Source organism: Lactuca virosa, chromosome 7 (assembly GCF_052849685.1).
Source record: "Lactuca virosa cultivar CGN04683 chromosome 7, Lactuca_virosa_CGN04683_v6, whole genome shotgun sequence".
Lineage (NCBI taxonomy): Eukaryota > Viridiplantae > Streptophyta > Magnoliopsida > Asterales > Asteraceae > Lactuca > Lactuca virosa.
In genome coordinates, this window is record NC_136432.1 from 27,085,694 (window position 1) to 27,106,529 (window position 20,836).

Below are 20,836 nucleotides of genomic sequence, written 5' to 3' on the forward strand. Positions count from 1 at the left end.
TCTCATTTTGATCCCATATTCAGTTGAACCAACGAGACGATTGTAATACCACCAATTATTCTTAATAGTTGCACATTGAAAACTATTTTTGAATTTACTGATGTCTTCTTGATCAAAAGGACTTTTGTCTTTGGACAGTGGATAAAATGCTATTCCTGGTTTTTGATGGGTGAAGTTGATGTTTTACAATGTAAGTCATGGGTGATGGGACCAAGACCCCACAAGCTATTAATTATGGAGTTTTAGAAAAGGGTGTTAGAAGTATATGTTTCTTTGTATAGTATGATGGCTTGTAATGTCATTTTCCCTTTCTTAGCCTAGGCATAAATAGTTTTCTATTTCCTCCATTTTAGGTTTAACGCATCTGTATCTTCTCTTTTGATTCTACCCTAGTACATCACAACTGATTAATGAAATCAATCCTAACATCTCTATTTTTTTGGGTCAATACAGATTACATTGTTGGAGCTGTTTTTGTGTTTAAAGCATCAGGACTCTGATCCCAAACACTGTAAAAATCGGGTTTAATGTTTAATCGGTTTGTTTTTTATATATATTTACGCACTATGCAGCAAGGACAAGAACCTTGATTGTCCCTTGACTATTTGCTGTTAACATAGTTGGACTATCAGTTTTCCAACACACAGCACTAATGAAATATGATCCTGGATCATCTCCCCCTCCTTCATTTGTCTCAGAACTAAACCTATGCCATGCAGCAGGCCTTGAAATATCCTACAATTTATATAATAAATTAAATTTCAAGATGGAAAAGTACATATGAAGCTTGATTTTAGGCTGGATACATAAAGTAAAGCAAGCTTACCTTGTGGTAGACAAAAACTTCATTAGTCTCACTGCCACACGCTATGTAATCGTTACTCACTGTTAGCCCCACAAAATTCTTCTCGTTTGTGTGTCCTCTAAACGTTCTCAACTGCAGGCAGAAAGAAGTTAAAAAACAAAATAATAATAATAAAAGTATAAAAGTGAGATTGTAGTAAAAAGAAAAAGAAGGTGGTGGTGGTGGTGTTTATATACAAGTAAGTACATACCGGGATGTTTTGTTTGACGTCCCACAAGCGTAATGTGTTGTCTGTAGAGGCAGAAGCGAGCTCGGTGTTGGAGACGAATTTTACGTACGAAACGGCTTTTCGGTGACCACTAAATACGTGAAGTGGTTGACTTATGTTTCTCAGGTCGTAGTAGTGGATGTGGTGATCTGCGGAGCCTACCTACAACCCAACACAAGGTGTATCATGTATGGAGATGTGCTTGTGAAGATAACATAATGTAATGAAAGGTTGATGATGATGATGGTGAACAAATGAGAGGAAGGAATACATACTGCGATATGAAAACTAGATCCGGGATTGTACTTGACTGAACAGATATTTGCTTTCATGTCAATGTTAAGAGCGGATGCTTCTTGTTTTGTACACCAAATCTTTACCTGTTGAAGAGAGGCCAACATAAGAATCAAACAGACTGACCACACTATAACACTACACAGAAGCAAAACTCAAAACTTGGTGTTTAAAATTGCAGTACCTTGCAGTCATCACTTCCGGAAACTAGCATTGTAGGATCAGTGCGTGAGAAATCAACGCTCCATGCTCGTTTCTCATGCTCCTCATACTCCATAATACTCTTGAGTCAAAGTTAAAGTCAACAGCCGAGTTTAGTTTATATTGTTATTTGTTAGTTAGAAAACAACAAATAAATTACCTGGCGAGTATTTACATCCCATACAGTCACAATGCCCTCATAATCACTACTTGCTATATGGCTTTTAGTGTACTTATTCCAGCTCAAACAACTAAGTTTGGAACGCGTTGGCATTTCCACTATAGGACACTGTATATCTTCTTGTTCATTCACCACCTGTAAAAACACTTCTATAAGTAAAATTACTTAAACTTTTCTCATTTAACAAAACTTGTTGGTTCAAAATACCAACAAGGAAAAAGTCAACATCTTGACGACTTACAGAAGCAAAATCGAACACCTTAATACGTCGTGAGACTCCAGCAGTAGCAAAAAATTCATCATCTCGATCGAACTCTATACTGCAAGTGTCAAGTGAAGAAGACAGTAAAAAAATAATAATAATAATATGGGAATCAGTAAAATTAACATAACATCTATGCTGAAGAGAAACCTTGATACGATATTGGCTGAATGGAAAAGATCCCCATGCCTAAGTTCAGCAACAACCCGTAACCGACTATGGAAAAAAACACAAACAAAACAAAATTCAGTTTATAGATTTTATGAATGGTATAGGGAATGAAATAATAATAGTTAATAATAGATCTGACCTGTATCGTGTAAAAGAAGAAAGCACAGATTGAAAATCCTTAAGTCCTGGATGATGATGATGATGATGATAACCTTCTCTTTGTACATGATTAGAATCCTTTTCTTCCTGCTTCTGACCGTGTTTTGCCCAATATCTCCGTTTGTGCAAGTAACACTCTTGCAAGTCATTGAACTGATGCAAGTAATTACTTTAATGGTGATTTGAGATTATATTAGAACAATGTTTTTAATGCGAGCCCATTAAAGCTTTTGAAGTAAAGATTATAAATTGAGGACTTCTTGTAAGTCTTTATCAAATGACTTGTGAGGTCCAAACCTTTTTCGATAACCTAGATATACTGTACACCAATTGAAGATTTGGATATCCAATTGTTGATGACATAGCAGTTTGTCTTGTCTGTCCTGTGTCAGGAGGGGGTCGTGGTTGGTTTGACTACTAATGAACAGTTCGTTACCAATTTATGACATCAACCCTTTTATATAATTTTTTTTTTTTTTAAAAAAAGGTAAGTCCAAATTCAATAAGTAAAAAGAGCACTAACCTGTGCATGAACACGCCTCTTTCGTGCTACAGCTACTCCTGGTTGAGTAGTATTCTGTGAATCTGCCCCACTGCAAGCATCCTTTCTTTGAAGTGGTTGAGAGGTTATAGGAGGAGCTTCTACATTAGCAGCAGCAGCTGCCCTACTTTGTGAAGCACCTCCACCCACCCAAAATTGGCCTCCTCTAACACTGTTTCCAATAGACATATTGCTGCTGTTACGTTTGTCGATCAATGAAGGCCATGATGATCTTACATTAGGATCATCAGAAAGCATCCTTAGTTTTACCGAGTATCTTTCTCTTGCTCTATACAGCTCTACTCTTTGTCTCTCCACAGCATTTATGTCTTCTTTAATGTACTGAAGATCATTTTGTATCTACAATTTTTTTTAAAAGAATATTAAGATCACTCATCACTTAGAAAGTTAGAATCATATGAATAAGCTAAAAGTGGTAAAAGACTGAAGGACCTCGTTTAGCTCTTCAAGCTTTTGCTTTCGTAAGCAATGCAAAAATTCACGCATAATTTGCAGATTTGTCTCGGCTTCTTCTTGCTCCATTTTTCTTTTCTTCTCAGCAAGAAGAACCAAGAGGATGTCCACCTCCTTCACAGACACATCACATCCCTGTCTAATAGAAGATATGAGTCATGTTTCTAGTTCTACACACAAAATGTCAAATTTATTTGATATTTTACACCACCAAATATGGACTTCATGAATAATTTTCTTCCTATATATGTATTATGTTGGTAGGTAGAAATGTAATCACTTCATTGATATAATCCATCCATCTCTAATTCAAAATGGAACAGATTTTACCAAGGATTACTTAATATTGAGTTGTGCATCGTGAATTTTTAACTAAAGGGTTTATTTTTCCTGTTTGGCCCAAAAACAAACTATCTAAGACTATTTTTATTAACATATTGTTCGAATGCAAATATTTAACTGAATACTATATATGCTGATGAAATTAGTACTTTACTTTCAAAGCAGCTTAAGACTACTTTGAGTTGACTATTTCTAATATTGAAACTTGCACAATCAAGTTAAAAATGAAATGTTTTGTAGGTGCATCCACATACAACATAAAAAAACATCTCAACTGGACAATAATCTCAATTAAGATAATCAAAATAGCTGGTCGATAACTGACCTGTTGAAGTGCTTGACGAAGCTGTTCAGTAGGAGAAGCATGTTTTGCTATATGATGTGCTGAAGCTTTGATTAATAGCTGCAGAAAATGCCAAAAATCCACAAAATAAACAGTAATTATACTTTGATACTTGCATAATCATGCTCATAAGTAGGATTTCCATATATGGAAAGTGAATTTTATCCTTGAGAATTTTCAACAAGGTCTTTATCAATGAATGTTGATATTACTGTAGCTAGGCAAAGCCAATTGGAAGCTTTTACTCCCTAATTTAAGGGATTTGAGAAAACATTTTCCATTTCCTAGAAGTTGCATCCTCCATCTAGCAGTAAGAATACATATTAAGTGACAGTGATTCCTTACTGAGTTCAGACTTGACCTTAATTGATTTAATTATGGCGAGCCTTTAACGACTACATTCTTAAAAGAAGCATTTGCAATCATAAAAAAGTTGGAACTTTAAAGACTAAAATCATCAAGTCATTTTATGCCATCTGGGAAACACTGGGTTTGGATTTCAAAATCAAGTGTTGACTCTAATTAATCTTGAGTGCAAGTACCAAAGTAACAGTTAAATACGCATGTTTTCTCCATAAAATAAAATGCATGAATCAACAAGTATCATACTATCATTGGAACTTTATACACTTAAAACACCAATGTCAATTTTGCCACTTGGAAAACATTGTCTTCAGATTTCAAATTCAAGTGTGGATAGTGAGAATAACAATTCCATGTATTACAAATTATTTCATTATTGCAACTTAAATGCATGAGAGTAGAAGTATCATTTATATAATCACCGTTCAATAGCACGCAAAACTGGGAATCTGAAGGACCACGGATTTCATATATCTTTGACTAAAGCTTCTAATTGGTTCCACAAAATCAACGAATTGTCAATATCACAATCACGCCCTATGCAAATGCAAGTGCAAGTGGTGGATACTGGACAACTGAATAATTCTAGCTCAGAATTTTTAAAAAGATATACAAAATTACCTTATTAAGCAAAAAATTAGGAAAAATTTGATTAGTGGTGAGATAACTTGCGCAAGAAGGACAGTCGCTCTTGTTCTGAAGATGCGTCACAATGCACAAGTAACAGAAACTATGACCACATGATGTCAAAAAGGCATCCTTGATTATCTGCATGCATATCGGACACAGCAAATCTTTATCCGTCTCCGCCGCCTCTCGATCATCCTCCCTAACCTCCGCCTCCACCACCGCGCGATCAGACGCCGGAACTTGCGGCGGATGTAGCTGATATACCGGTGGTGGCGGAATCGGAGCAGGAGCTGGTAGTTCCGATGACGGTGCAGGCAGTCCGGACTTCACCGACGGCACAATCGCTCCTCCGATTGAACCGCCTCCACCTCCCATAACAATGTCAGTAGTTTCTCTCACTAAAAAAATGCAGTTTCTCTCTCTAAAACAATCTGATTTGTAAAGAATGATCCACGGGGTTTTGCTTTTACGCAGAGAGAGAGAATCCGTGTATGTGTTGCATTGTATGGGTGGAAACTGTCCACGTTAGTCGCGCGTTGTAACTTTCGTTTTCTTTCCTTTTCTTCCTGTATTTACTAAAACAACTCTTTTGGATTCGGACAAAGTGATACTTGGTCCTTCTTCTTCCGACTTGTGTCCAATTATACACTCTAAAACTTTTAATAAAAAAACAAATATATAAACTTATTAGAGTGAGCCATCCATTTTTTAATTGAAGAGTAGCATCATAAATTAAGAACCCAAGGATTCTTCTTCATTTATTAAATGGATATGACCGGTTTATTTTATTACCTTATGTAAAAATTTAAAGTATTATAGATGTTTAAGTTAAAAATTCAGTAAATAATATGTTTATTCAAAAACCACGATATCAATTCGTATATCAAAGCCCAATATACTAAGAAAAAAAAAATCTGTTTTAGACAATCCTAAAAAAATTAGACAGATTAGTCTGACCCATAATATAGTTTGCTTAGTTTTTTTAAGTATTTTCATAAATAATTAATGTTAAAAGTACAAATACAAAACTAAATCTTTACAATTATATTATAATTTTATTTTTTAAAAACATATTTATTTATAAATAGGTCAAAAAAATGGAAAGGGAACTTCTCTAACGAGGGTTTTCGGGCCAACTTTCGCACACCGACTAATCTCCGCTTCGAACATGAGACTCTGTCTAATGCCCTGGAGTCACCGCAGACGCACCTCCATGGTCACCGGGCTGAGTAGTGTCAGGATTTGATCATAGGTCAATAGAATATACACCATATTAGTGGCGGAGCCAAGATTTTGTTGAAGGGTAGGCCAAATAATCTACAAAATATGAATTAGTAGCAAAATACTTCAAATGATAACAAAATATAATAATGAATGCATTCTAAGTAAATTGTTCATTTAATTTGCACATGATGATCTCTTACATCATTAAAATCATCCAAAACTGAGCCTAAACTAAAAAGTTTAGCGATATCTAATCTTTTTTGCTTTGTACCCATTACTCAACGAAATTCATTAATCATAAATAACTCCAATTACAAACATAATCTTATATTTTTATTAAAAAAATAAATGTATATATAGTGCAATAATACATATAATACAACAATACAAATAATTAATTCATAGCAACAACTAATAACCAAATTTATTAGGGATTGTTTTTATAACTTTGATGGTTTACGAATAAAAATGAAAACTCAAAAGGTCATTTCCATAAATAAGATTCAAAGCATTTGAAAGATATTTAAGTATATGCTCATATAGAGGAGCACAATAGTAAAACCCAAATATGAATATAAAAATAATAAGTATGAGCTCAAGACTGAGGATCATAGTAGTAAAACTCAAATATGAAATATAAACATGATCTTCCAACAAACAATTATATGTAGTAATAATTTCAATGGGTAGGCCATATGAAAACATAGTTCATTTTACTTAACAAAATTATATAGTATATATAAGACTTCAAATATGTGTAGGGTGGGCCAATGCCAACCCTTGTACTCACATAACTACGCCCCTGTGTGACAACCCGAAACTTTTATCTTGTACACTTAGCTAATTCAATCAATGTTAAACTTGTTTTAGTTGACTTCTTGCACTGTTTGAGGGTTCATTTAAGCATTCTAAGCTTGAGTATAGCCAAGGTTGGGGTTAGGAATGAGTCAGCAAACCATAGGGTGCAAAACCGGGCCATACACACCTTTAGGAGGAGTGTACGGCCGTACACATGGGTGTGCGGCCGCACACCCCCCATATGGCAGCACACCCACCCTATATAAAGGGTAGACCCCTTTTCCTTTCATTCCTTTAACATCCTGGCAGCGCACAACACCTTTTCTCTCAAGACTCTTCAACCGCAAACCCTCCCAAGGCTTCAAAAACGTGAGTAATCCATTCCTTAGCTTGCTGTGCTTGAAGAACCTCTTGATCTAGGCCTTCAATCATCAAAGTCCGTCATGTTCTTCATCTCTTTGAAGGAGTGAGGCCATACACCCACATAAGTGGCCTCACACTCCTAAAAGACCCTCCAAAGTGAGAGTTTGGCTTCCATATTCGAGTTAGACATGACCATAGCCTTGCTACACCTTGGAAATGACATTTTCGGACACAAAACTTGATGGGTATACGACCACACACTCATGTGTGCCGCAGCACACTCCTGTGTACGGCAGCACACTCCCTTGTGCAGCAGCACACACATTTGTGCGACCACACACACACACACCATAGGACCACAAACCCATTTCTAAGACCCTAAACTTGTACTACAACCTAGTATGGACCTAGGACACTTCATGGATGCAAGTATGGACCTTGAAACACCTCAAAGACACTTTCCGACATGAGTGTACGGCCGCACACCCATGGCCGCACACAACATTAAGGTGGCCATACACTCCCCTCATGCAATCCTTTAAGGTCCTAACACTTAGTGCGAGTAGTTTCAAGTTCTTAGAGTGGTTCTCCATCACATCTAGTGGTGAAATACCATCATTTGACTCCTTTATGTGTCATTACTTGTTAATTAGGATCAAATCGTGTTCAAGGCTTCACTTGAAAATCCCGCATTCCGTATCGATCCTTCATTCAAATCGCCCGAGGTGAGTTCATACCCCTACGTTTTTCCGAGTTTTTCATATTTTCAGGGGGGAATACAAGCAAAAGTACAAGGAAACTTGTGCTCAAAATATATTATTTTGTTTGAGATAATCATATTTTTCGCATGCTTTTGACACGGAAAACAGTTTTACCAAACGATTAAGAAATCAACTCGTAGAAACAGTTTTCAAAACTAGAGCAATGAACTTGTGAATCATATAGTAAAATGTATTATTTTATAAAGGATTCATGCAAATCATAAACAGGATTTTCGGTATTATTACTTGTAAATTTGTTAGGCTATGTTTGAGACACGTCCTTGGTAACACTCACCACAAGAAACAGAGTGGAGGACTAGCACTCATGACCAGAATCTCTTGTAGGGAGAGCGTGACTGTTGTGTATAGATCTATACGGGACTGACAATCCCGCACCTCACTGCTAGCTACAGTTGGACCGGCAGGTCTGCGGGTGACAAAGTCATTAAGGATATCGGCCGTTGCGGGCCATGTCCAGTCAGTTATGGTTATGAAACTCACAACCTAGATAACAGGAATTTACTTTTGTAATAATGAATCAAATGAACTAACCTCAAAGTAATAACCGATAGATTACTGGAGGGTATTAATAATAATATCTCCAGGACTTAGTTCATCACGGTTTTCTTTTATTTAGTTTTAAGACTAATATACCTCTATGGGTGTAACCAGGGTTTTTAAAAGAAAACTGCTTTTATATACACGAGTATGGTAGATACTTGCAAACCTTAGTTTAAAACGGATAATCAACCAACCACCTTTTGGGAAAATATAGGATTTTTCCGGGATAAACCGGCTATTCAAAACGGATTCTTTTACAACCAACGGATATTCATATTCATTCCACGACTCATTGGATTGTACATATTCTGTACAAATCTGGAAGTCATGGAAGGAATGGGTTTTCAAACACGTTTTTATAAGAAAATATAGGATTTTCTTGAGGAACACTTTTTGAAAGGATTAAAGAACATTTTTCCACCAAACTAAATACTTATGAACTCACCAGCTTTATGCTGATAATCTTTCAAAACTGCTTGTATTCTCAGGGAATTAGTAGACAGGTACTTCCAAGTGTTCGGAGAAGTCGGAGCGTTAGAGTCACGTCTTTACTATTTTACTTTGATATGGATAGAACTATGTATTAAACAATGTAAACCTTTTTCACACATGTATTCAATGTCTGGTTGTGTTTACTATGCTTGTTATGATACAATTGTTGTGATACTACGCATGACGTCCTCCGCCCCAGAACGTTTCCGCCGTTTCGGTTTTGGGGTGTGACAGATTGGTATCAGAGCCCTTATTTATAGTGAACTAAGTATACCGAACCTTACATGGTATACAACTATAAATACTAAGGGGCCTAAGCGCTCTAAACTAAAAGTATACTTTCAGAAATACAAGTATTTTTATAAAAGTATATAAGTATACCCGAGTATCAGAATCCGTGTCGTAAGTAAAACAAAACAAAAGTATTTGGATGTTGGACATCGCGGTTAAACCTGGGCAGTTATGTAATCATATCTAGGGTGAATATAGCCTGATCAACTATATTCAGTCGAGACATGACTAACATGTGCTTGGGAGTGACTGTGGTGTTGCAACAAGCCTAAAACTTACCTAAATACCAGGAGAGTCCTAGAGCCAAACATAAAGATTAAAATACTATAGGAGTATTTTAGGATGCTATAACGACCAAACCTGAAACTTACCCAATAATCACTTCTTCAAGAACCAATCATGCAGCTATAATACATTGGAAGTATTATTATATTCAGTACCTATTAACTATTCCTTTACCATCACCTCGCGTAGATGGCATGACTGGATTTCATCTCCCTGGCGACCCGTACTTTCCCAACCAAGGAGATGACGGATGGATCGAGCCAGAGCCAGAAGGAAACCATAAAATTTCTTTGGACGATGACCTTGCCGAACCATTCCCTGAAAAGACCGACCCGGAACCCGAAGTCGAGAACCTACCTCAGGTAACCCCAACACCAAACCCTAACCCTCAAGTTGGATTCCAAGGTCCAACGCTCATGTAGGCCAGGAGTTTGAATAGGTGGAGCCACGAGCAAGACCAACCCCTCCCATACGACGGAAACCGCAACTTCTACAATCTGACACGTCGAGTGGCTTGCAATGTGGAGCTAGGTATGGCAACCCTTCAGCGAGCAGTGGAGCTCGAAGCTGATTCGGACACCAGCACGGACCGCATCTGTCGCTTTGAGATTTCTCATGCGAGGGCCACAAGGAGCAATGAAGCTCTGCAGCGAGAGTTAACTACAACCCGAGCCGAGGTCATAGAGCTCTGAGCCCATCAGTCAGAGTACGAGAGACGCCTGCATGACGTGGAGCGTCAGCTGGCCGAATTAAGGTTTCACCTGAGGAGTGCCCGTCGCCAATAGGGGAATACCCTCCTCATTCTTCCTTTTTGGCCTAAGGAATAACCTTCATATCTATGTTCTGAGTAGCTCTTTTCCGTAAACATCTCTGTCCTTCATATTGTCAAAATTTTCTCTTTGTTATTAGGACTTAGACCTATTGTTAGGTCATGAGTTCTGAAATATGTAATCTCAGTTTCAGTTATGACGGCAACAATCATATTTCAGTTAAAGCATGTATCATAGGATGTGCTCATACCTTAGAACGATCATTCCTTTTCCCCATCGATTTCATATCAGTCTTCATGAAAAGCTTCAATGTCCTAATCGGCATAGGACGAATGAGTCTCCCATCGTGCCAATGTCCCTTGCTTCGAGAAAGCGATTCGTCTCAATCTTCCTTCTGACGGAGTCCTCACTGGTTTCAGTGATAAGTCTGTTTTAACCTTAGTATCATTTCATGCGTCAAAGCCAAGGAGCATCGACGGAAGGAATGCTATGTATTCCTGGCTCATATTGTCAATAACGCAAGAAGTTAAAGACCTCGAGAGCATCTTCGAAGTCCGCAACTTTCCCGATGTCTTCCCCGAGGACATTCCAGGGATTTCTTCTGAGTGCCAAGTTGAATCCTGTATCGACTTGATCCTCAGAACTACCCTTATAGCCAAATCTCCATATCGTCAAGAGCCGACAAAAATGTGAGAGTTACTCAGCCAGCTCAATGAGCTGAGCAACCAGGAGTTCGTAAATTTATTCTATGTGAATTCTATTGTGTTCAGATCTTTTCTATTCTTGCTAAGACCACATCATGGGGATGTGGGTCGAATCAATGAGAGTCAGATAGCAAAACGAGAAATTCCAATGCATAGATGAACATTTAGGATACGTCCAGAGGCAACCATTGTTGCTCACAATCTTCTTTTCTTGACATGTAGCAGATCATGCCTCCGAAGAAACGTAACCAACCCACCAGTAAGACACCAATCCTCCAGATGGACTCAGCTACGTTCTAAGCTTCCGTCATAGCAGCTGTAGCAGCCGCCCTAGCTGTTCTTAACGCTAACAACACAAATGTGGGTGGAAGTGTGAATGGCAATCCGAATCTTGGTGTTAACCAATCTCAACAACAAGTGCCTACTAGAAAGGACACACCTGATCTCCAACCTAACATCCTAAAACGAAAGTTCAAAGGGAGTTTTTCAACCCAAAGACCTACTGAGAGGCAACGAATTGGGACAGTCAGTACCCCAGTCAGCCATGATGTTCCAACACCAACCATACCCTACTGTGGAAATCTCCCGCACTGCAGCAAATGCAACTACCATCATCATGGAGTCTGTCGAGTGCTGCATTGCACCAGATGCAACAGGAAGGGACACACCACCCGCAATTGTAGGACCCTAATCAAGTTCATCACTCCGACTACCAATGTTGGGACAATCCCAACCTGTTACCTCTGTGGAAGTGTAGGACATTTCAAAAGAGACTGACCCACATAGAGGAACAATGAGGAAACAGGAGGAGCCTGACCTCAGAGAATGAGGGAGCATCAAAGAAACCTGCTGTGTAATGGTACGTTTTCGAAAACCCCAATAATTGTTCATAATTGTGATTACTTTCTCGCTCGGATTAAATCACAAAATCCTTATAAGGTTTAAAGCCCTAATAAGCAAATCTTGATAGCGTAAGTGTCTACACTAGGGTCAGTTGTAATTATACACGGCTTGTGTACACCAAATGATCATAGAGAAATCTAGTAAGAACCATTTCATGAAAGTTCATAGTTTCAAGACATCAGAACCCTCGTGTTAGTAGTACCTGTTAATTTCGAATCAAACACAACAAACACCAGAGACACTCACCCGAAGGCATCAATGTGCTAACGAAACGATCTTTTCGGACGAACTTAACGCGCGATTCTACGACGTCATCCTGTTTAGTCTAACCGAGTCTATGTCATACTAAACCCTTTTGTCTTAAAATCGTTCGATCGCAAAACTCCCGTCGCTCGTAACGGCAAATTAAATGTGAACCTCGAAAATTCATCTCTCTTCGAAGCCCGAAAGTATTTATGCGAATAGTATCATCCACCAAGAAATAGACGGAGTGAGAACAATCCAGACAATTGAAGATGCGTCGTGGGACACTCATCTACCCTTAATTGAACTTTCCTGCAATGATGGTGACCTTCCCAGTATCGAGGTTGCACCGTTCGAAGCCCTCTATGGCCGTAAGTACAGATCCCATCTGTGTTGGGCTGAGGTGGGTGACACGCAACTAGTCAAGAGTCAAGTCCCCGACAACACTTTCACGAGTCCTGAAATCATCCGAAAGACGACTGAGAAGATCGTACAAAAGGGGCTACGCCGATGAGAGACAAAAACCATTGGAGTTCCAGATTGGTGGACGTGTCTCTTGCAGGTCTCACCCTGGAAAGGCCTGATACGCTTCGGAAAGCGTGGAAAGCTAAAATCAAGACACGTTGGACCGTCTGAGATCCTTGCTAGGATCGGTCCCGTAAGCATACAACCTCCAGTTACCCCAAGAACTCAGCAAAGTCCATCCCGTCTTCCTCGTGTCGAACCAAAATGAGTGTTCGTCCTATGAGACACCTGCGATTTCCCCTCGACAACCTCGAGTTAGACGAGAGTCTACACTTTGTGTGAGAATCATCTGAACTCACGGATCGAGAAGTCAAACGAACGAAATAACGTCACGTCCCGATAGTGAAGGTCCGCTGGAATGCCAAGCGGGAACTTGGACTCACTTGGGAGCACGAGAGTCCAATGAACCTTAAGTGAAACATCCCAAAATACGACCCAAATTTTTTTGTTTATTTAATAATAAAATCATGCACTGAATATCATATCATAGAAACCGTACGTCAAATATCTCAAACCATAGTGAAATATCATAACAAAACTGTATCATCTCATATCAAATAAACTGATCAAACTCCCAGGACTAAACTGAAGCTGTGGTGTGTGCGATGCCATCATCCCGAGCTCTTCCCTTTACTTGCGGAAGTACCTGAAACCAAAACTGAAACTGTAAGCACAAAGCTTAGTGAGCTCCCCCAAACTACCACATACCATACAATACATATAAAGCAACTACTGGGCCTTGCCCACTGCATCGGACCGAAGTCCGGAAACTACATCGGACCGAAGTCCGGAACTAACCAGGGACTTGCCCTCTGCATCGGACCGAAGTCCGGAAACTGCATCGGACCGAAGTCCGGAACTAACCAGGGCCTTGCCCTCTGCATCGGACCGAAGTCCGGAAACTGCATCGGACCGAAGTCCGAAACTAACCAGGGCCTTGCCCTCTGCATCGGACCGAAGTCCGGAAACTGCATCGGACCGAAGTCCGGAACTAACCAGGGCCTTGCCCTCTGCATCGGACCAAAGTCCGGAAACTGCATCGGACCGAAGTCCGGAACTGACTGAACATAACATAGCATAAACATATCAACTAGCATGAACACATATATTGCATACTGCATCGGGCCGTAGCCCGGAACACATAACACATAAATCCTGTCTGAGCCACGAAGGCATCAAACATATTAACTACTGCATCGGACCGAAGTCCGGAAACTACTGCTAACTAAACGGGCCGGCATTGTGGCCGTAGACCCGTTCCTACTGGAAGGAAACTCACCTCGTAACGCTGACTGTCGAGATGCTAAATCTGAAACTGTCTAACCGCTGCTCCGGAACTCCCCGGCTACAAATTTCCATAAACACTAAGTCAAATACTGGTAACTAATCTTAGGGTAAAATGACTGTTTTACCCCCCTGGTCAAAGTCAACTTTCTGGTCAAAGTCAACTTCCTGATTGACTGGACTCGCCGAGTTGGCTCGCCAACTCGCCGAGTCCCTTCCATCAGTTCTAGTTTTATACTCGTTTCTACTCGTCGAGCTTAGCGAAGACTCGACGCGTTCTTCTTCGATGTACACATACTGAGTCCAAGTTCATCCGACTCGCCGAGTTTGAAGAACAACTCGTCGAGTCTAAGGCAATCTTCATCGGACTCGCCGAGTTGCTCATCCAACTCGCCGAGTTCACGGCTATATTCATAGGACTCGCCGAGTCCAACGTTCTACTCGATGAGTTCATTCAGTCCTTTTTCCATATAGACCTTATTTGAGCCATGCAGCGGCTCCAAACCACAGATCTAGGCTTCTAGGGCATGCTTATCACGTAAAGTTGCAAACTTTACGTGCATGCATAGCTTTATGGGCTTCAAATGTCCAAACTAAGCTCTTAATGGGGTTCTAAGCTCAAGAGGGACCTTAATCACGAATATGACTGAAACTTAACACTTCCAGAAGGTAATGAGAGTCCAGATCTGAAGTATAACCCAACCATAAGGTTTCTCTACAAAGGATTTGGGGTTTTAGGGCTTAAAAGCAACAATTTAGGGACAAACAAGATCTAATAGATCAATAATCAAGATGTAAACTTTATTACCAGAATATGAAGCAAATGAAGCCTAGAATCTGGATCTCCTTCCTTTCCTTTGGACCTTCTCTCCTTCCTTCTATTCTTCAACACCAAAATGCACATAAAACACACTAATTAGGAGGAACTCACTTAAACTCAACAATGGGGGGGCTAGGGTTTACATAAAGAGACGTTCTGGAGGTGATGGAGGCTGTAAAGGGGCTATAATGACGTTTAAATAGGGTGCAAACCCTAAGGATTAGGGTTTCCTCCTGACTGGTCTACTCGCCGAGTCCAGCCGTGGACTCGCCGAGTAGATCACTTAAAGCCCGCGTCCAATTCGAGATCTACTCGGCGAGTTAGGGCTACAACTCGCCGAGTAGCTCTTCCAAAAAGAAACATTTAATTAAATTAAATACGTACCAGGAACGGGGCGTTACAATTCTCCCCCACTTGTCTCAGACTTCGTCCTCGAAGTCTGCTGCTGCTGCATCTGAAAACAACTCCGGGTAATGCTCCCGCATCTCCTCCTCGGACTCCCACGTCCACTCTGAACCCTTCCGGTGCTGCCACTGCACCTTCACTAACTGAACCACCTTGTTCCTCATGGTCTTCGCCTTTCGATCTAAGATCGCAACTGGTCTCTCGATATAATTCAGGCTGCTATCAACCTGAATATCCTTCATGGGTACTACTGCTGTCTCGTCCACCAAACACTTCCTCAACTGAGAAACATGGAAAGTGTTGTGGATCTGGCTAAGCTCTGCCGAAAGATCCAATCGATAGGCAACCCGACCCACCCGGGCCAACACCCTAAAAGGACCAATGAACATGGGGCCCAGCTTGCCCCTATTTCGGAATCTGATGACACCCTTCCAGGGTGATACCTTCAGGAGGACCATGTCACCCACCTGAAATTCCAAGTCTGAACGCCTTCTGTCGGCGTAACTCTTCTGCCGACTCTGCGCAGTCTGCAGTCTACTACGAACCTGCTGGATCAACTCTGTCGTCTTGAGCACCACTTCGGTGCTCCCAATGACACACTGACCGACCTCGCCCCAACATATCGGGGTCATGCACTTCCTCCCGTAGAGCATCTCGAAAGGAGGGCGGTCAATACTCGCATGGTAACTGTTGTTATACAAAAATTCCGCTAACGGAAGATACGTATCCCAACTGCCACCGAAATCTAGAACACATGCCCGGAGCATGTCCTCGAGAGTCTGAATCGTCCTCTCGCTCTGCCCGTCCGTCTGAGGGTGGAAAGCGGTGCTGAAATGGAGACGAGTCCCCATCTCGTCGTGAAACCGCTTCCAGAACCTGGAAGTAAAACAGACGTCTCGGTCTGACACCACCGAAACAGGCACTCCATGCCGTGCCACAACCTCTCGCACATAAATATCGGCTAGCTTCTCCGCCGATATACTCTCCTGGATCGGTATAAAATGCGCACTCTTCGTCAACCGATCCACTATAACCCAAATCGAATCCACTCCGCATGCGGTCCTGGGGAGCTTAGTAATGAAATCCATGGTGATATCTTCCCATTTCCACACGGGAATGTCTAACGGCTGCATCTTGCCGTGAGGCCTCTGGTGCTCTGCCTTGACCTTCCTGCAGGTCAAGCACCTCTCTACATACCAGGCGACATCCCGCTTCATGTAGGGCCACCAATAGTAGGGTCGAAGATCTCTATACATCTTCGTCGCCCCTGGATGGATGGAAAATCGAGACTTGTGGGCCTCGTCCATCAGCACCTGCCGTACTCCTCCCCAGTATGGCACCCAAACCCTCCCATGAAGGGTCAACAATCCTCGACTGTCATAGTCAAAGGAAGCTACCCGACCCACGATCCTCTCACACTTCTGCCTCTCCTCCTTGAGGCCCTCGACCTGTGCCTCCCTGATCTGCTCCAACAATGGAGTAATCACTGTCATCCTCAGGCATATATCCCTGATCAGGGCCGCTGCCGCCTTGCGGTTCAGGGCATCGGCCACCACATTGGCCTTCCCTGGGTGATAAAGGATCTCACAATCATAATCCTTCAACACATCTAACCATCGCCTCTGCCTCATGTTCAGATTCGGCTGATCCATGAGGTACCTCAAGCTCTTGTGATCCGTGTAAATGGTACAACGGACCCCATAGAGGAAATGTCTCCAAATCTTGAGGGCAAACACCACTGCCCCCAGCTCTAAATCATGCGTAGGATAGTTGGCCTCGTGAGGCTTCAACTGTCTCGAGGCGTAAGCTATCACACGCCCTCTCTGCATCAACACTGCTCCCATACCTGTGATCGAAGCATCACAATAAACTACTAAATCCTCTACTCCCTCTGGCAGAGTAAGAATCGGTGCCTCGCACAATCTCTGTCTGAGGGTCTCGAATGCTGCCTGCTGCTCAGGCCCCCAGCGGAACACCACCGATTTCTTAGTCAGTCGGGTGAGCGGTACAACTATCTTGGAGAAATCCTGGATGAATCTCCTGTAGTACCCTGCTAAACCTAGGAAGCTCCGAATCTCAGATGGAGACTTCGGGACCTCCCACTACATCACGGCCTCTATCTTGGCCGGATCTACCAGAATACCCTTCTGGTTGACGAGGTGACCAAGGAACTGCACCTCGCGCAACCAGAACTCGCACTTGGAGAACTTTGCAAAAAGTCTCTCCCTCCTCAAAGTCTCTAGCACCTCTCTCAGGTGTTCCTCGTGCTGCTCCTGAGTCTTGGAATAAACCAAGATGTCATCAATGAACACTATCACAGACCGATCCAGCATCGGTCTGCATACGCGGTTCATGAGGTCCATGAACGCGGCTGGAGTGTTGGTGAGCCCGAACGGCATCACCACAAACTCATAATGACCATAACGGGTCCTGAAAGCAGTCTTCTGCACATCCTCATCTCTGACTCGCATCTGATGATACCCGGAGCGCAGATCAATCTTGGAGAACCAAGATGCTCCCTGAAGCTGATCAAACAAGTCATCTATCCTCGGGAGTGGGTAACGGTTCTTCACCGTTACCTTGTTCAACTCCCGGTAATCTATGCACATACGGTGCGACCCATCCTTCTTCCTCACGAAAAGGATCGGGGCTCCCCATGGTGAACTACTCGGCCTGATAAAACCCTTATCTAGCAGCTCTTACAGCTGCGTAGACAACTCTTGCATCTCTGGAGGAGCCAGCCGATACGGTGCCTTGGCTGTCGGAGCCGCACCAGGTACCAGGTCTATCCTGAACTCGACCTGTCTCTCGGGAGGTAGTCCAGGCAAATCCTCTAGAAATACATCCGGGTAGTCTCGCACTACCGGAACATCATCAACAGTCGTCTTGCCCTTCTCCCGGGCATCTAAAACATAGGCAATATAACCGGCGCAACCCTGCTGGAAGTAGCGCCTCGCTCTCGCTGCTGTACACAGAATCGGTCCGCGCTGTGGCCTCTCGCCCTGAATCACTAACTCTCCCCCACTGGGAGTGCGAACCCTCACCAACTGTAGCTCACAATCTATCACCGCCCCATTGGGGCTCAACCAATCCATGCCTACTATGACCTTATTCCCTCGCGGGGGAATAGGGACCAAGTCCACTAGAAACTGCTCATCGAATAACTGAAGAGAACATCCTCTGTGTACTCTCGCAACCCTAACGGTCCTGTCAGCTGCTATCTCAACCTCGAGTGGACAATCTAGCTCCCCTGGAGCTCTGCTAAACCTCTTACTAAGTGCAAGAGAGACGAATGATCGGGTGGCCCCCGAGTCAAACAATATTGTGGCTGATATGCCGTTCACTGAGAACGACCCTATACAAAACATATAACCATAAGAAACAATCAATAATAAATGCAGAGATAAGGGAAAAATACACACCCGTCACCACATCAGGAGTCGCTCGCGCCTCCTCTGCTGTCAACTGAAAAGCCCTACTCTTCGCCACCGGCGTCTCAACTCGGCCCTGACGGCCATTTGTAATCCTCAAAGTAGCAGGGGCAGGTGCTGACACCTTCCCTGCAGCAGCTAAAATCGGACACTGGGACTTTTTATGTCCCCTCTGATTGCACTGAAAGCAAATCAGATCTGATGTCGCAATGGCGGTAGTAGTGGCTGTACAATCTCTGCTCATATGCCCAGTCCGGCCGCACTTATAGCAGTCGGCACTCCCTGCCTTGCACGCCCCATCGTGCAATCTACCACACTTGCACACCGACCGTGGCTCTGCTGACCTCTGGATCTGTGATCTGACACCTTGGGCTTTTTGCCCGAAGTCCCTGTACCCGAAGTCGCCTCCGGCTTCCTCTTCCTTTCCATCTCAAGGTCAATCTCTCTCTCTCTCTCTCTCTCTCTCTCTCGAGCCCTGGCAATCATGTCATCCAGCGTTTTACAGCTGGACCGGCTCACAAACTGGCGGATATCGCTCCGCAACATCTCATGATAACGGGCCTTCTTCATTTCCTCATCAGCCGCGTACTGAGGAACAAGAAGAGCCCTTTCCCTGAACTTGGCGGTAATCTCCGCCACTGTCTCTGTAGTCTGGGTAAGATCCTGAAACTCTCTGGCTAACTGCTGCACCTCAATAACCGGTGCGAACTCAGCTCTGAACCTGGTAGTAAAATCAGCCCAGGTCATAGCATCTAAAGCTGCATCATCTCCAGTGGCATGTCCGACCTCCTCCCACCAATCCCGTGCCCTGTCCTTCAGTAGACAGGACGCCAATCTGACCTTGTCCCCCTCGGGACACCTGCTCGTGCGGAAAGCGTTGGCCACATCCGCCAACCATCTAGTACTCGCTATGGGGTCCCGCGCCCCGTGGTAATCTAGAGCTCCACATGCACGGAACTCCCTGAAAGTAAGCGTGCGTGACCCCATCATGGCCACCACCTCAGCACGGAAGGTGCTCAACCTCTCGTCCATCAACTCCAAGATACCCTCCTTGATCGAACCGAAGATCACAGGAGTCTGCTCAAGTATGGTGCGAGTAATCTCTGAAGAGAGAAACTCCCTAGTCTGCTCATCCAACTGCCAGGCCTCCGGGCCTGATCCTAATCCCTCTCCGGCACCTGAACTGCCGACTGCTGGTCTAGGGCGTAAAACCACCATTCTGAAAAACACATCATGACAAACGTCAGAATCACGAATATATCTCGAGGGATCACTACTACTGCAAGTTTCCTGGTCTCATCTTAGCTTTCCTTGATTCGAGTACAGATCCTCTGCTTTCAGTAGTACGGGCCCATACTACCTTCCACATCTATCCGTACTTTCCTCAAGTACTGCCTCGACTCCACCAAGTCACTTCTACTACTACTGATCTCTGCTACTCTCATCCTAGGCTTGCCCTAGGGAAATCTCTGACTCTATCCAATCCAGTCCTCAGCTACTGAAGGCCTCCTTGTAATGCCAATTAGTCATCACCTGAATACCATCACATGTGGCGAGGCTCAGATAATCCTTCGAGTAAAAGACTCGTCCCTACAACGGTTAGACTCAAACAAGAGCTGCGTAATAGGGCCAAATCTAGCACTCTGATATTATTCAACCCTGATCACATGTGACGTGATGTATTCACCTAATGGCTAACTCCCATCACTCCGAGTCCCACAAAGCACAAAGCAAGCAGCATTCAGACACAGGAAACTACTCAAGCAAATCTATCCTCATAACGAGAAACTGTACTAGCATACAATGCTAAGCTCATACTATCAGGCATAACCTAAACAGGCTATCCTACTGCTGTCTACTCAATACTAGCATGCAATTTTCATCAAGCTGAACACATAAAGCAGGCACATAAGGCATCCTCCTAGATCCTTAGTCCTATACT

General features: G+C 42.8%; 1 protein-coding gene across 2 annotated transcripts; it reads right to left on the bottom strand.

The window, feature by feature from the left end:
* Nucleotides 1–407: 407 nt before the first annotated feature.
* LOC145124340 (E3 ubiquitin-protein ligase COP1-like) lies at nucleotides 408–5,495 on the bottom strand. 2 transcript variants are annotated; one of them, XM_079059646.1, is made up of 13 exons: nucleotides 5,026–5,495; nucleotides 4,024–4,101; nucleotides 3,336–3,491; nucleotides 2,865–3,242; nucleotides 2,322–2,494; nucleotides 2,162–2,227; nucleotides 1,991–2,069; nucleotides 1,729–1,884; nucleotides 1,552–1,650; nucleotides 1,349–1,453; nucleotides 1,056–1,235; nucleotides 827–937; nucleotides 408–735 (listed from the first exon to the last, which is right to left on the bottom strand). In XM_079059646.1, the coding sequence occupies exons 1-13, from the start codon at nucleotides 5,407–5,409 to the stop codon at nucleotides 565–567; spliced, it is 2,136 nt and encodes a 711-aa protein (XP_078915772.1). In that variant the 5' UTR covers nucleotides 5,410–5,495; the 3' UTR covers nucleotides 408–564. The 2 variants fall into 2 exon arrangements, with proteins under 2 accessions (XP_078915772.1, XP_078915771.1); XM_079059645.1 differs by having other exon boundaries at nucleotides 3,336–3,495; nucleotides 5,026–5,164.
* Nucleotides 5,496–20,836: the final 15,341 nt, after the last annotated feature.